This window comes from Gorilla gorilla, chromosome 7 (genome assembly GCF_029281585.2).
Source record: "Gorilla gorilla gorilla isolate KB3781 chromosome 7, NHGRI_mGorGor1-v2.1_pri, whole genome shotgun sequence".
NCBI classification, from domain to species: Eukaryota; Metazoa; Chordata; class Mammalia; order Primates; family Hominidae; genus Gorilla; species Gorilla gorilla.
The window spans coordinates 102,802,993-102,820,589 of NC_073231.2; the positions used below are offsets into that span (position 1 = coordinate 102,802,993).

Consider the following 17,597-nt stretch of genomic DNA (forward strand, 5'->3'; position numbering starts at 1 on the left):
TATGATAGTTAAATTTATACATCTACTATTCATGCTTTTAATTTTTATTCTATTTTTAAAATCTCCACACTGAAGATATAAAGATATTTTTCTCTGTTGCACTTAAAACTATCATTATATTGTGTTTATTTATTTTCCATCTTCCCACCAGAATCTAAATTCAATTAAGGCTAGAATATTTGCTTGTTTTATTCATTTCAGTATCTCTAGCACATAGTGTGAACTCAATAAAAATTGTTGAAGGAAACCATGACTGAATGCCAGAGAGCGTGAAATGTTCTTCAGTATCTTGCATTAGCTCATTTTCCTAAGAATGCACATCCTCTGAGGCTATTTCCTCTCCCTAGTCCTGCCATATTTTTCATATGTCTCATTTTCATCTCATAATCAGGTGGATCCATTTGGACTCAGTGTCTTCATATGCACCAGTAACAGAGGGGCTTGTCCTCAGGCTGCTGTCTGCACATCTTTGATTTCATCCATCTCCACTCTCAGACCTACAGCTGGCCTGCAGGTGGATGTATGCCGTTGCCATTCTGGTTCCTTCTCCTAGCAGGCTTTCATCCAGTGCATTTCTGTTCGACTGCGGTGTATTCTTCCTCTATTCCCAAGGCCCTCATTCCCAAGGTAGTCAGGGCTAATTTAGTCTGCCTCGCAAATAACAAACCCTACATTTCAAAGAACTAGAGTTCCCATTCTGCGTTTCTAGTTGTTTTGTTACAGCTGCTACTGCTATTGTTGTTTTCAGAGTAACTTTTTACTCTATACTGCATTTGGAAAAGATGGTGGTGAAAAGGAAGTTGGGGGAAAGGAATTGGTCAGTGCCTTGAGTGCCTCAGGATGCAGAACACAAGGGGTAGATGGGCAGGTGCCCACGTCTCTGTTGATTCTAGGCCATGCTTTTGCTCAAAGGAATCCAGATCTGGCAACAGAGGCAGTGAAGGGACTGTGCATTTTCCTAGCATTTATCAGGTGATATTTTTCATGAAACTGCAGTTTATTGCATTTCTGGGTAGTCTGTTTTTGTTTGTTTGTCTAAATCAGATCCAAGTTTATTATAACTAATGTTCTTTTATGCCTGACCCTGACATAAGGGAGATTTTCAGTAGCCTTGTGTGTTGGTATATTTTTCTGGGTTATCTTTTGTGAGGTGACATTAAGGAATGCTAGCCACATTCCATTTTGAGTGAAACCCCCTGCACTGCTATTTTCTAAGTGTATGCAGAAGCTCATATAGTTGGAAAATTCAAGTTCATTCAAATTGCTACTGAATTAGAAGTATCTTTTTGTCATTACCTAGTTTTAAATCAATAGATATTAAAATTACTACTACTATTTCATTGTTGCCCCAGTTTTTTTTCTGATTAAAAAAAATATACTAAAACAAGCTCTCATAATCCAGAGAATATGTAATAATTCTTCTATAGCACTATACCAAAGACCTTATCCTATGGGATATCGCTTAGTTTCCTATCATTCAAAAACCATCTTTCCAATTTTTTAACTACCAGTTTAAGTAACATTAAGTAGATTACAGAATGGAGAAAACATAAAGAAGTATGATCGTAAACAACTTCAATTTTTCTGAAAGAAATCTGAAGGATAAAATAATAGCTTCCCTGACTTAGTTGTTCCTATATATTATCTGAGAAAAAGTTTATTGAAGCACATTTTGACACTTTTAATCCACTGGAACGTCATGGAGAAAATGTTCTGAGAGTCATGAGAATGTTGACTAATTGGGCTGTTTGTCCCACATGGGATTACACCACTACTTTCTGAATCAGAAGTTCCTGCTATTGCAACATGAATTATTCTTTATTCTTTATTTTTCCCTCTTAGAAACAATCCATTTGGGTTCATTACATAGCCATTTGTTAGTTTAGGGGATTGTGCTTGTTTGTAACTACAATGAAGTCATACTAGACTGGGTCTGTATGTAAGTCAGTGGGAGATCGTGCAGCTGCTCTGTGAATCATTCAGTGCAAAGGGTCACCCTAATATTTTAACCCCAAAATCCTGCTTTCCCAAAGTCATGGGTAATTTTTATTTTAATCATCAAGAAGATTGGTTCAACTTTGGTTTACTTAGTACATGTTGCACATACATATCAATCTGTAAAAGTTTTAAAAAAATTATATTGAAGTATAATATTCTCAGAGAAAGTGCACGAATCCTAAGTGTATATGGTGAACTTTTACAAACTGAGTACACCTGTGTAACTGCTACCCAGATCAGAAAACAGAACATGACCAGCACCCCAAAAGGTTTCCTCTACCCCCTTTGTGTCACAATCCCTCCTCACCAAGGGTAATCACTCTCCTGTTTTGCGTGTTTTTATACTTTATATAAATGGATTTATACATCATGTGTTATTTTGTACCTGGCTTCTTTCATTCTTCATTATGTTTATGAGACTCATACAATTTTATCATGAATTGTGTTTTTTCATTTTCCATTTCTACCTTATTGCTATGGAGTGTCCTATTGATAAATACAACACAATTTATTCATTCTATTGTCAGCAGACATTTCATGAGTTTTCTTTCTTTTTTTTTTTTAGGAGGGTTAGGCTATTATGAATACTCTGTTATGAACATTCCAGTACATCTTTTTTGGCTAAAGTATACACACACACACACACACACACACACACACACACACACACACACATCCTGTTGGATATATAACGAGGAGTAGCATTGCTGGGTCATAGTTTTGTGTATGTTCAGATTTAATAGATAAGCCAGTTTTTCCAGGTGGTTGAATGTACTTACACTAGCAATGTACAAGAGTTCCAGTTGCTCTACCTCCTCACCAATATTTGGCATATTTTGTCTTTTTCATTTTAGCCATCTGGTTCAATATGTATTGAATGTGGTTTAGTTTATATTTCCCTAATGATAATGAAGCTGAGTATCGTTTTTATGATTATTAGTAATTTGCTTATCTTTCTTTGTGAATTGTCTGTTCATATACATATATATATATGCTGAATATTTTCTGTTTTTCTGTGGGTTACCTTTTCACTCTCTTAAGGGGGTCTTTTGATGACTAGCTTTCCTAATTTAAAAAAAAAACACTCTCACATATTAAAGATCTTAGTAAATATTTAGAAAATTGTTAACCAATGTGTGAGGATCTAAGTAGTGACATGTTTAACTCAAAACGTAATTTATTATTTTTTTCTTTTATGGCTTATAATTTTTGTGTCCAGTTTAAGATATCTTTGCCTACTCCAAATTGGTGAAGTTATTCTATGCCTTCCTCTAAAATCTGTGTTTAAATATATAATTCATCTGACTACATATTTGTATGTTTTATAATGATCAGGATACATTTTTTTTCAAACCAATGTTCTATATACCCCAGCATCACTTTACTTGGTTTATAACTTGTTTGAAATGTGTCCACAAAATTTAGTTTCAGTGAATTTTTTAATATTTTCTTAGAATTACTAATACTTCCTAAGAAGAATTTTAAACGTGTGATGATTTCAAATGTGTAATATAATTTCTAGATTTATTTAATACTAATGTCAGTTGAAATTTCCCTTAAAAGTTCTCCTGTTCAATTGGATCTAGTTTTGAAATCCAGCTATTTATTTATTCAACATCAATCTATAATGCATAAAACAATTTTTTAAATAAATTATTGTTCTCATTTTCTCATTTAAATCAATTCAACACATGTTTATTACGTTTCTTCTAGAATTTGGGACAGTTATGAATGTGGTTGAAGTTTCAAGCTTCATTTTTATGTCCTTTAGGTTTTAAGCCATATAATAAATGTATCAAATATCTGTCAGTAATAAGCCAATTTCTTTTCTTTTTTTTTTTTTTTTTTTTTGAGATGGAGTCTTGCTCTGCCACCCAGGCTGGAGTGCAGTGGCGCAATCTCAGCTCACTGCAAGCTCCACCTCCCAAGTTCACACCATTCTCCTGCCTCAGCCTCCCAAGTAGCTGGGACTACAGGCGCCTGCCACCACACCCAGCTAACTTTTTGTATTTTTAGTAGAGACAGGGTTTCACAGTGTTAGCCAGGATGGTCTTGATCTCCTGACCTTGTGATCCACCCGCCTCGGCCTCCCAAAGTGCTGGGATTAGAGGCATGAGCCACCGCACCAGGCCAAGCCAATTTCTTTAGTAGTCAAAATTATATTAATAAAGAAAGGTACAAAGTGAGGATTTTTATTACTATTAGGATTGACTTAGACCCCTTATACAATTCCTCAATACCAAGTTTTCCACTAATAATGACACATATCTTTAAAGACATAAAAATAGGAAAGAAAATATAAAAGTTTCATTTTTATATTTTGAATACCTATAAATGTTTACTCTTTGATGTCATTTTTGCTTAGTTTTATTTTTTGACTTTTTATTATTTGTTCTAGGTTGTACTGGTCAGTGGACATCTGGACAGCTGGGATGTTGGGCAGGGTGCCATGGATGATGGCGGTGGAGCCTTTATATCATGGGAAGCACTCTCACTTATTAAAGATCTTGGTAAATATTTAGAAAATTGTTAACTAATGTGTGAGGATCTCAGTGACATGTTTAACTCAAAACACAAAATACTTAACAGATTAGTTACTATGGTATGTTCAAAGATCCTCTTGAGTTCAGTTGATTCCCAGAAAAGAAACAACTTATCCTCTTAAAGAAATTTTTATTCATGTGTATGCCAGACATCTAAAGTGTCAAATGTTATTATCAGCCACTGGGGAAAATGAACAAGCAAATAAAACTGAAGCAAATGTAACCACACCAGCTAAAGAATATGCAAGGAAAATATGATGAAATGCAAAGAAAAATCAGCAGCACCTCCTACTTCCTTTCCCTTATTCATCTTAACACATTATCAGACTATTAGGACAATGGATAAAGGCTGGTCGTCTTTCCATCATAGAAATAAAAGAGTAACCTAGATAGAAAGAATGATTTCCATAGCCACAATAAGGAATCCAGGCAGATAATTCTTTGTTGCAAGGTCTGTCCCATGCATGATAGGATGTTTTGCAGCATCCCTGACCTCTTCCCACTAGAAGCCAGTAGCACCCTCCCCTAACCTCAAGTTATGATAACAAAAATGTCTCCAGACATTGCCAGATGTCCCCTGGGGGGCGAGGGAAGCAGTTGCCCCATTTTGAGAACCACTAATATAAACTAATAAAAATATCTAGGTAACCTGAATACAGGGTCATTTTGTTAAAGAAAACAAACTAATTGGAAATCTTACATTGTATATACACTTTTACCATAATTACAATACATGACAGAAAATATTTTGACCACCTACTTTGCTTTTTATAAAGCACTTTGTAAAAGCTGGGCACATAGGTTTAAAGCATGTCCCCTGTTCTTAAGGCTCTTAGAATGGAGTGGGTAACCTTCACACATACATACACACATAGTTATCAATATAGACATAATTTCAACATCTAATTTTAGAATTGGGGAAGGTTTGAGAGAGAAGTTATCCAGCAAATAAAACTGAAAATCACACATTCCTTCACAGAAAATCTGGGAGACGCTATGTTAATTCTCTCCTGCTCTTCTCTTAAAAATATTCCCTTGGCTATCTCTTCTTTCTGTTTCTCATATCATTCCAGAAAGAAGTGGGTTCTAGAGGAAAGCAGGAAAAAGTCAAACATTTTTCCTCTTCAAAAAGCACCGATAATGATTTTGGACATTAATTTTATTTCAGTATGTTCAATCAGCTTGATTGGAAGCACAGTGGTGGAGTAAAAAGAGAAATTTTTTTAGACCCATTTGAATTGGACTTTAGGTCACTTTACTATATTCTGGGCCATAAGCAAGTCATTTGAATGCTCTGGACTTCATTTTTCTCATCTCTATTAAACTGTAAGCTTCAGAGTATTTCATTTGCTCTAGATTGGAATCAAAATTGTATCTTCTTTAAGCTTTGAATCTTACTTCTTTGGTATTCAGCATGGGACCCTAAATCACTGTTAATTGAATTGAATTCAGTTGCATGGACAAATGTTAAATACCATGCAAAAGTGAATTGAGTATCTTTTACCAGTTCTCAAAGTACATCGACTTCAGTTGCTTTTGATAGCTAGTGACCAGTCTCTTTAATTCGGGACTTAAATCTCCAAAAGATTTCTGAAAGTCTGTGTAAAGATATGAATAGAACTCTAAAATAAAGAGTAATATTTCTTTTGAGTAGGCGTTATGAGGCACCATAGTATACTGTTAAAAACAGGATTCTGGAGCCAGACTGCCAGGGTTCAAATCTCAGCTCTGCAGTCTGCTAGGTGTGTGGCCTTAGGTAAGTTACTTTGCCTCTCTGTGCCTCAATTTTCTCATCTGTGAAATGGGATAATAATAGTTCCTATCTCATAAAGTTGCTTTGAAAATTAAATAAGCAGAGTATACTTAGAACATGGGCTGGCCCAACCCAAGTTATCAATAAATGTTAAATTTTATAACTTAATAAGCATGATTCTGACAGTACCATTTTTTTAATATAAGAGAAGATGATAATTTAGTTTACCTCCATCCCCATTAGTGATTACTTTGCCTCCTAACTTAGTATATTAGCTATACTAATGTAACTTTAGGGCCAGTTGCTACATATCCCTAAAATATCCTTTCCCTTTACTACTTAAGTCACCATCCCTTGTATGATAGAAACCCAGTGACCCCTCCACTTTTTTTCATTTCATACTAAATTTTTAGAAGTCTTAAATTTCTCCTGGTTACTTTTATATCCTGCTTATGTTTAATGCCCAGTATCTTACTCTGCACCTCACTTTCCATGATTGCACTCATTGAGTCTTACTCTTTAATTTTGAAATTGTGGATTTCTATTTGTAGATTGCCTATGTATTTTAACATGAAGAGCTAGGTTCAGCATGTGATGTATGAATTCTGGATGAAAATTGCTGATATACTTGAACTAGAAATATGCCCTTGGGCTTGAGGCCAAGAAATAGGTTCATAATTATATTACTTAATTACATGGAATCCAATCTGTTTAATTGGTAAAATGTGAAAGCTCTGTGGCAATCTCTTTTTCCAAGAAAAATGAGACTCCTTTTGGATGCTATTCCTTGGATGCAGCATGTCAGAGTCCCTCAGTGGAGCTTGTTAACTTGAAGAGCTGGTCCAGTGGGGATCTCTGATATTTGGAAATATTTTTCTAAGATTCATCCTTCTGGTATCTTCTTGTTTGTCTTCCCCTGTCACCACTCTTATAGATTCAGTTTTTTGCTCAAGCCTTCAGCTTAAATTATATTCAATTAATCTAACAGAAGAGTTATTTGTGCTTTGTAAATATAATCAGTCTTTCCCGAGTAACTGTCTACAGAAGGCTGTTTGCTGTGAAGCGTCGTTGAATACTTTTCTGTGTTTGTGGTTTACTGGACTTGAAACTGTTTATTTGAAATGTTATTTTCTGGAATGTTCTGGTGTCAGTGGACAAAGCCTATGGCCAATGATGCTCCAAAATGCTCATTTGGCACTTAGAAAATAAACTACCATCCATCCCAAATTCTTCCGACTATATCATTTTCTATGAAGTTAGAATTTTGAGTTTCCAGATCTAAAGAAATGAAAGATATGAGAATTAACAGTATTACCTGGTTGTTGGAATGTGGAATATATAAGAAACATTTTTCCAGAAAAAATGTAAATGTTGAGCCTTCTGACTGTGATTACTATAGAGCTTGAAAGTCTATGTCTTAGAAAAATATTTTATTGGTATGTTTCTTCATTCATTCACTCAACAAATACTTGTGCATTGACTGCTGGTTCATGTATCAGATGCCTTGCACTAAAGAGGAAAGAGAAATGGCCCTTTAAGTCCTTGAAGTAGGAGAGACATTTAATTCAAAAATTGCAATGAAATTGTGGTAAGTTCTCTGAATGTAGGATGTACAAATTACTTTGGGCACCTGGTAAAGAGACGGACCAACATGGCTTGGCTGGGTCAGAGCAACTTCACTAAGATGTTATTTGAACTTTCTTTTATAAAGATAAATAGAAATTCCTGAGACGAACAGTGCAGAATGAAGTATTCCCAGCAGAGTACAGAGCTTCCAGTTCTGCGTGTCATTAAAAATGAGAAGAAAATTGTTGACAGTAGCAGTCTTGGGATTATAGGGGGGAGACAGGAGTTGTGGAATTACAGGAGAGGTTCACTTTTTACCTGATATATTTGTATAATGTTAGATTTTTGTGTAATAAGTATGTGTTACTTCAGTAATCAAGAAAAAGCTATCAAATACTCCTCTACCCCTACTACCAAAAAAGAAATTAAAAAGAAAAGAAAGAGTTTTGGTATTGTCATTATCATAAACACCCTGTTAACAGAAACAACACGGCAGAGGTAAGGAGTTGGAAGAGTTGTCCAGGAGTCACCAAGCCTCCCTGGCCCAGAATACAACCATGAAGACAGCCAAAGGCATGCCAGGGCTTTGATGCAAGTTCCACTATAGCTAGAGCCTTATGCAGCCATTTCCAATGCAGTGGGTTCTCTCTTAGAAATGGGGACCCATCTGGGAAGAAGGTTTTCTTCCCTAAGGCTCTGGTCAAGACTGTCTTGGAAAAGCCCCAGGAAATGTAATTCAGAGTAACAGAGAAGAAAATGAACAGCCTCCAGTGAAATGGAAGCCTAAAGGGTAGAGCTAGAGATGGCTGGTGTCCTGAAACGAATCTGGGACTAGCCCAGACCTACAAAAGATATCTCCTTTGGAAAGGACCTCCCCACTGGGTTTAGCCGTACCGCTGGGTATAATAAAAGTATTGAGAGCTAGCATTGACTGAAGATTACTATTGTAAGCATTGTGCTAAGCACTCCACTAAGTACATATTCTCCTTTATTCCTGAAAATAAACCCAAGCAGTAGGTAACTCGTGTTATATTCATTTTACAGAAGAGGAAACCAAAGCAGAGAAAAGCTAAGTACCTTGCCCAAGATCAACAGCTATTATGTGAAAAATTTAAATCTAGGCAGCCTGACGCCATGCCCAACACTCTTAAGTACTTTATAATATTGTTTTAATGGAACAACACTGCCAGTCTGTTTCTAGGAACACTCATCCTCAGGATAAAAAGAGATATTATAAAGAAAGCGGGGAAAAGTGTCCTATGGTCAGATAAGTTTGGGAACTCCCTCTTGGTAATTTCTTTATTTGTAAATAACATTTGTTGGGAGAGTACTCCGTGGGTATAGCGTACTTTGGAACACAATGCCCTGCGGCATTTTTTGAGGTGACAGAACTGAGTAAGAATACAAAAATCCTTACACAGATGCACTTCTGGAAGTGAGTACAAATAGCCTTGGATTTGTTTTCATTCTAGATTTTCTAGGCTACCTTTGGGAGCCTGAGATTGCCAGAATATTGACAAGCTAGAACCATATGATGATTCCTTAACTGGCATGATAGAGCCTATTGTTGTGTCTCTCCCTGAAGAACATTTGTATCCACCCAAGTGAAAACTCTAGCTGATAACTAACTTTTTATCCACACTGAGTCTATTTTATTCAAAATGAACATAGTATTATTGGAAATATTTGAAATATGCTAATGACTCTTTCTATCAGGTTTTTCTATGGCCCCAGATGAATCAGAATTTGTAAGATTTTTATTTTCTAGAAGGAATTTTTATTTTAAAACATTCCATGAACTCTCCCTATTGCCATGTTGGATACGCTTTCTGCACAATTATTTGGGAACAAAGGAAGGGAGACTAACGGCCCTGGGAAAGGTATCCTATTAAAATCACTGGTCCTCAATATGTTTAGTGAATAATACATCTGCTTGTGAAGCTGTCCAGTCTGAAGCTGTGTTTTAAGTCTTAAATATTTCCCCCAACATTAAATTTTATTTTTATTAATTTAAATGTTAATGCGTAGATGCTGCTTGCTTCTTTGGTTCTGAATTTTGGTCTTGATGTTTTATAATTGCACTTATTGAGGAAAGTACCTAAAACAGTAGAAGAATTAGAAACTTGAAGAAATTGTGACGAAGGATTAAAATGGCAGATAGGAGGCAGGACTAGTTTGCAGCTCCCATTCGAACAGACAGAGCAGTGTTTGGAGACTCACATAGTGAACTTTTGCTCTAAGAACTACCTCAAGAACATATCAGGAAAGCCAAGAGAATCCACAGACCCTTTGAAGGAAATGGATCACCGCTGCAGGCTTCCTGAGATGCCAAAAAAACTATGAGTCTGTTTGCTTTCTCAAAGGAGAGGCTCTTGGTCTGAGGCAAGTTCTCAGCCCTAGTTACCTGCTGCCTGGAAATAGATTCGGTGCTGTTATGGGGGCACTGTGGTAGTGAGACCGGCCTTCAGGATTGCAGGCTGCATGGGAGCAGGGTAAGGCCTGTGACTGCCAGCTTTCCTCCACCTCCCTGGCAACTTGTATGATTCAGTAGAGACGGCCATTATCCCCCTGGGAATATAACTCCATTGGACTGGAATCCACACCCTCATAGCCCACAGCAGCTACAGCAAGTCCTGCCCAAGGAGAGGCTGAACTCAGACATGCCTACCCCTTCCCCCACCTGGTAGTCTTTCTCTACCTGCCCTGGTAGCCAAAGACAAAGGTCATAATCTTTTGGGAGCTCTATGGCCCTACCCATCACCTGAGAAACCATTTAACCAAGTGTTCCTAGGGCAACTAGGAACACAGCTGATGCACTCTTGTCAGTGCCACCTCCTGGCTGGAGGCCAACCAACACAAAACCAACACTCTAAACAAAAACACAACCAAGGACCCTCGCAGAGACGACTTCACTCCCCTGCTAATTCCATCAGAGCAGGTGCTGGCATCCATGGCTGCAAGACCTGAAGACAGATCACATCACAGGACTCTTTGCAGACACTCCCCAGTACCAGCCTGAAGCCCAGTAGCTCCTCTGGGTGGCTAGACCCAGAAGAGCAAAAACAATCACTACAGTTCAGCTCTCAGGAAGCCCCATTCCTAGGGGAAGGGAAAGAACATCACATCAAGGGAGCATCCCGTGGGACAAAAGAATCTGATTAGCAGCCCTGAATCCCAGACCTTCCCTCTGACCTAGTCTACCCAAATGAGAAGGAACCAGAAAAACATCTGGGTAATATGAGAAAACAAGTTTCTTTTACATCCCCCAAAAGATGATACCAGTTCACCAGCGATGGATCCAAACCAAGATGAAATCTCCAAATTGCCAGAAATAGAATTCAGAAAGTTGATTATTAAGTTAATCAAGGAGGCACCAGAGAAATGTGAAGTCCAACTAAAAGAAATAAAAATTATGGGATATGAAACAAAAAGTTTTCAGTGAAATAGACAGCATAAATGTAAAACAATCACAACTTCTGGAAGGCAAGAAATGCAAAATGCACTGGAAAGTCTCAGCAATGGAATGGAACAAGCAGAAGAAAGAAATTCAGAGTTCAAAGACAAGGCTTTCAAATTAACCTAATCTGTCAAAGACAAAGAAAAAAGAATGAAAAAATTGAACAAATCCTCCAAGAAGTTTGGGATTATGTTAAACATCCAAACCTAAAAATAATTGGTGTTCTCAAGGAAGAAGAGAAATCTAAAAGTCTGAAAAACATATTTGTTAGAATCATCAAGGAAAACTTCCCTGGCCTTCCTAGAGATCTAGACATCCAAATACAAGAAACTCAAAGAACTCCTGGGAAATTTGTTGCCAAAAGATCATCACCTAGGCACATAGTCATCAGGTTAACTAAAGTCAAGATAAAGGAAAGAATCTTAAGAGCTCTGAGGCAAAAGCATCAGGTAACCTATAAAGGAAAAACCCATCAGATTAACAGAAGATTTCTCAGCAGAAACCCTACAAGCTAGATGGGATTGGGGTCCTCTTTTTAGCCTCCTTAAACAAAACAATTATCAGCCAAGAATTTTGTATCCAGCAAAACTAAGCTTCATAAATGAAGGAAAGATAGTCTTTTCCAGACAAACAAATGCTGAGAGAATTCACCACTACCAAGCCAGTACTACAAAAACTGCTAAAAGGAACTCTAAATCTTGAAACAAATCCTTGAAATATACCAAAATAGAATCTCCTTAAAGCATAAATCTCACAGAAACTACAGAACAATAACACAGTGAAAAAAAAGGTAATCAGGCAACAAATAGCATGATGAATAAAATAGTACCTCACATGTCAATACTAACATTGATTGTAAATGGCCTAAATGCTCCACTTAAAAGATAACAGAATGACAGAATGGATAAGAATGCACCAACCAAGTTTCTGCTGTCTTCAGGAGACTACTCTCACACATAAGGACTCACATAAACTTAAGATGAAGGGGTGGAAAAAGATACTCCATGCAAATGGACACCAAAAGTGAGCAGGTGTAGCTATTCTTATACCAGAAAAAACAAACTTTAAATCAACAGCAGTTTAAAAAGATGAAGAGAGACATTATATAATGATAAAAGGACTGGTCCAACAGGAAAATATCGCAATTCTAAATATATATGCACCTAACACTGGACATCCCAAATTTATGAAACAATTACTATTAGACCTAAGTAGTGAGATAGACAGCAACACAATAATATGGGGGACTTTAATACACCACTGATAGCACTAAACAGGTCGTCAAGATAGAAAGTCAACAAAGAAAAACTGTACCTAAATGATACCCTACAAGTGAACTTAACAGATATTTACATGACACTCTACCCAGCAACTGCAGAATATACATTCTATTCATCAGCACGTGGAACATTCTCCTAGACCACATGATAGGCCACAAAACAAGTCTCAGTAAATTTAAGAAAATCAAAATTATATCAAGTACTTTCTCAGACCACAGTGGAATAAAATTGGAAATCAACTCCAAGAGGAACCCTTAAAACCACGTAAATACATGGAAATTATATAATCTGTTCTTGAATGATCATTGGGTCAACAATGAAATCAAGATGGAAATTTAAAAACTTTTTGAACTGAATAATAATAGTGACACAGCCTATCAAAACCTCTGGGATACAGCAAAACTGGTGCTAAGAGGAAAGTTCATAGCATTAAATGCCTAAACCAAAAATCTGAAAGAGAACCAATAGACAACCTAAGGTTATGCCTCATGGAACTGGAGAAACAAGAACAATTGAAACCCAAACCCAGCAGAAGAAAATGACGAAGATCGGAGCAGAACTAAATGAAATTTAAAAAGAAAAAAGATAAATGAAATTTAAAAAGAAAAAAGATAAATGAAACAAAAGCTGCTTCTTTGAAAAGATAAATAAAACAGATAGACCAACGAGATTAACCAAGAAAAGAAGAGAGAAGATACAAATATGCTCAATTAGAAATGAAATGGGAGATATTACAACTGGTACCACAGAAATACAAAAAATTATTCAAGGATACTGTGAACACCTTTACACACATAAACTAGAAAATCTAGAGGAGATGGATATATTGAAAGTATACAATCCTCCTAGATTTAACCAAGAAGATACAGAATCTCTGAACAAACCAGTAACAGGCAGTGAGATTGAAATGGTAATTTAAAAAAATTCCAAACAAAAAAAGTCCAGGACCAGATAGATTCATGGCTGAATTCTATCAGATGTTCAAAAAAGAATTGGTACCAATTCTACTATTTCGAAGGATAAGGAAATAGAGAATCATCCCTAACTCATTCTGTGAAGCCAGTATCACCCTAATAGCAAAACCAAGGGAGGACATAACAAAAAAAAAAAAGAGAGAGAAAACTACAGACCAATATCCCTGATGAACGTAGATGCTAAAATCCTCAACAAAATACTAGCAAACTGAATCCAACAGCATATCAAAAAGATACTTCACCATGATCAAGTGGGTTTCATACTAGGGATGCAGGGATGATTTAAGAGACATAAGTCAATAAATATGATACATCACATAAACAGAATTAAAAACAAAAATCACATGATCATCTTAATAGATGCAGAAGAAGCATTTGACAAAATCCAGCATCGCTTTATGATTAAAACCCTGAACAAAATTGGCATAGAAGGGACATACCTTGAGGTAATAATAGCCATCTACAACAAACATATAGACAACATTATACTGAATAGGGAAAGTTGAAAGCATTCCCCCTGAGAACTGGAACAAGACAAGGATTCCCATTTTCACCACTTCTATTCAACATAGAATTGGAAGTCCTAGCCAGAGTCATCAGACAAGAAAAAGATATCAAGCGCATCCCAATCAGTAAAGAGGAAGTCAAACTGTCACTGTTTGCTGATGATATGATTGTATATGTAGAAAACCCTAAAGACTCATCCAAAAAGCTCCTAAAACTAGCAAATGAATTCAGCAAAGGTTCAGGATACAAAATTAATGTACACAAATCAGTAGCTCTTCTATATACCAACAGCAACCAAGCTGAGAATCAAATTAAGAACTCAACCCCTTTCACAATAGCTGACAAAAAAAACCACAAAACCTCAGGATTATACCTAACCAAGGACATGAAAGACCTCTACGAGTAAAACTAAAAAGCTCTGCTGAAAGAAATCATAGATGACACAAGCAAATGGAAACACATCCCATGCTCATGGATGGGTAGCATCAATATTATGAAAATGACCATACTGCCAAAAGCAATCTACAAATTCATTGCAATTCCCATCAAAATACCACCATCATTCTTCAAGAAGTAGAAAAAACATCCTAAAATTCATATGGAACCAAAAAAGAGCCCGCATAGCCAAAGTAAGACCAAGCAAAAAGAACAAATCTGGAAGCATCACATTACCCTACTTCAAACTAAACTATAAGGCCTTAGACACCAAAAACAGCATGGTACTGGTATAAAGATAGGCATATAGACCAATGGAAGAGAAGAGAGAACCCAGAAATAAAGCCAAATACTTACAGCCAACTGATCTTTGACAAAGCAAACAAAAACATAAAGTGGAGAAAAGATGCCTATTCAATAAATGGTGCTGGGATAATTGGCAAGCCACATGTAGGAGAATGAAACTGGATCCTCATCTCTTACCTTACATAAAAATTAACTCAAGATGGAACAAAAACTTAAATCTAAGACCTGAAACCACACAGATTCTAGAAGATAAAATTGGAAAAAGTCTTCTAGACATTGGCTTAGGCAAAGACTTCATGACCAGGAACCCAAAAGCAAATGCAACAAAAACAAAGATAGACATACGGGACTCAATTAAACTAAAAAGCTTCTGCACAACAAAAGAAATCATCAGCAGAGTTAACAGACAACCACAGAGTGGGACAAAATCTTTACAATCTATACATCTTACAAAGGACTAATATCCAGAATCTAAGAACTCGAATAAGCAAGAAAATAACAAATAATCCCATCAAAAAAGGGCTAAGGACATGAATAGACAATTCTCAAAAGAAGATATACAAATGGCCAACAAGCATATGGAAAAATGCTCAACATCACTAATAATGAGGGAAATGCAAATCAAAAACACAATGCAATACCACCTCACTCCTGCAAGAACATCCGTAATCAAAAAAAAAAAAATAGATGTTGGCAGGGATGCAGTAAAAAGGGAACACTTTTACACTGTTGGCGGGAATGTAAACTGGTACAAGTACTGCAGAAAACAGTGTGGATAATCTTTAAAGAACTGAAAGCAGATCTACCATTTAATCCAGCAATCTCACTACTAGGTATCTACCCAGAGGAAAATAAGTCATTATATGAAAAAGATGCTTGCACACTCTACCCAGAGGAAAAGAAGTCATTATATGAAAAAGATGCTTGCCCACTCATGTTTATAGCAGCATGATTTGCAATTGCAAAACTATGGAACCAGCCCAAATGACCATCAATCAATGATGGGTATATATATATCATGGAATATTACTCAGCCACAAAAAGGAACAAAATAATGGCATTCACAGCAACCTGGATGTAATTGCAGAACATCATTCTAAATGAATTAACTCAGGAATGGAAAATCAAACATCGTATGTTCTCATCCACATGTGGGAGCTAAGCTATGAGGACGCAAATGCATAAGGACTTTGAGGACTCAAGGGAAAGGATGGGGGGGCAGCAAAGGATAAAAGACTGCACATTGGGTACAGTGTATACTTCTCAGTTGATGAGTGCACCAGAATCTCAGAAATTACCACTAAATAACTTACTCATGTAACCAAACACCACCTGTTCCCCAAAAACCTATTGAAATAAAAAAAATTTTTTTTAAAGAATTTGTTCCTTTCCTTTTTTTAATTACATGTAAAACTAGGTTTATGGCCATGGGGCATCTGTGACTCCTCCTCTTTTTCTTTAGAGGATGATCTTCTCATTTTTTATTCTGATATGTTATTTCCTCTAGCGGCAACTTATGTTAGTGAATGGCTTTTCTGTAAGACCCATGGCAGATACATATTTTTTTTTCTGCTGGGAATTGCTGAGAGCTTTTCCTAAGGTTTGAACACATTTAGAAGCTTCACTAACACACTCAACAACCTTATGTCTCATCAGTTTACATAGACATTTCTACTAGCATGTGTAAAAAGACAAATTGTGTGTAAATTGATTTGCAAAATACATCTGTGAGATAAAGCAAGATTTGTTTACAATGAGTCACTTAGAATGTGGTCTACCTTTTAGTCTGGATTTGGTATGAGAGATTCCATAGTCATTTTAGAGCCTTAGGCTACATGAATATTGCTGTTTTTATTGTATCATTTAGTTAGAATATACAATTTCTGTGCAAAAGTAGACACCACCCAGGGTATACAGCATAATGACCAGTTCTTTTCTATCTGACAGTCTGGAAGGGTGGCAGATGAATGCTATGAGAGGGCCCCCTTTTCTACAGCATGCTTAGCTTCCTCCCTGATGTATGCTTTGATTTGGCCTTAGAAAGTGAAGACATGTGGTTGTAAAGGAAACGGAAGCTTAAGAAATTGGTATCATTTATCCTGGAGAATAAGGGCCATAGAAAATCTTACTAATGGTATCCTTAGTGCCCCAGTGGATTTCCTCCCACCCAAGAATGGAATACATACAAATCCATGGTAGGGCTGTCTGGAAAACCTAGGCTACCTTATTGCAATGGTATCATCACTGTATCACACACTTGGCTCACAAGGAGACGTCTTATTTCAATAAGAAGCTTTGACTGCCCACTTCATGTCAGGCAAATAATATGGACAGGACACAGTTCCTTGCATCAAGGAGCTCATAGTCAGGCAACAATGGCTTCACATAGATAGAGGCATTTAAACCAGGCCTTGAAAAGTTAGGAAGTGGGAAAAAAAGAACAAATTAGAACTCATGAAAGTACATAGTTTGAGGAGTAGAAGATGTCTTCATAAATCTAGAGTAATGGGTGAGTGAGGAGGGGGTGGGAAATGAGTAAAGTGAAGGATGAGAGTTTGTGAAGGGTACTGGATGCAAAGCTAAAGGCTGGAGTTGGTGCTATAGGCAGCAGGCACCACTGAGGATTTTAAGCATGATAGGACTTCTTTCTAAAATAGGGATATCGCATTGACTATTTTAACTGCTAAAGTACTATGATAAATAGAATAGAGATACAGAAAAACAGAGTAGGGAGATCCCAGTTATACTGAGCCTGGAGAACTACAGCTTTGGAGTTGC

General features: G+C 36.7%; 2 protein-coding genes across 6 annotated transcripts in view; one reads left to right on the forward strand and one right to left on the reverse strand.

Annotated features, from left to right (window-relative positions):
- CPQ (carboxypeptidase Q) overlaps positions 1-17,597 on the forward strand; it is a 495,923-nt gene that overhangs the window by 314,455 nt on the left and 163,871 nt on the right. For all 5 annotated transcript variants that reach the window (XM_055348055.2, XM_063709392.1, XM_063709393.1 and 2 more), the window contains one exon: positions 4,397-4,508. In XM_055348055.2, coding sequence (XP_055204030.2) covers positions 4,397-4,508 — 112 coding nt within the window. The remainder of the gene's footprint in view (positions 1-4,396; positions 4,509-17,597) is intronic.
- The window catches only part of TSPYL5 (TSPY like 5), a 330,888-nt gene that overhangs the window by 11,146 nt on the left and 302,145 nt on the right, over positions 1-17,597 (reverse strand). The gene's annotated exons all lie outside the window — the stretch shown is intronic.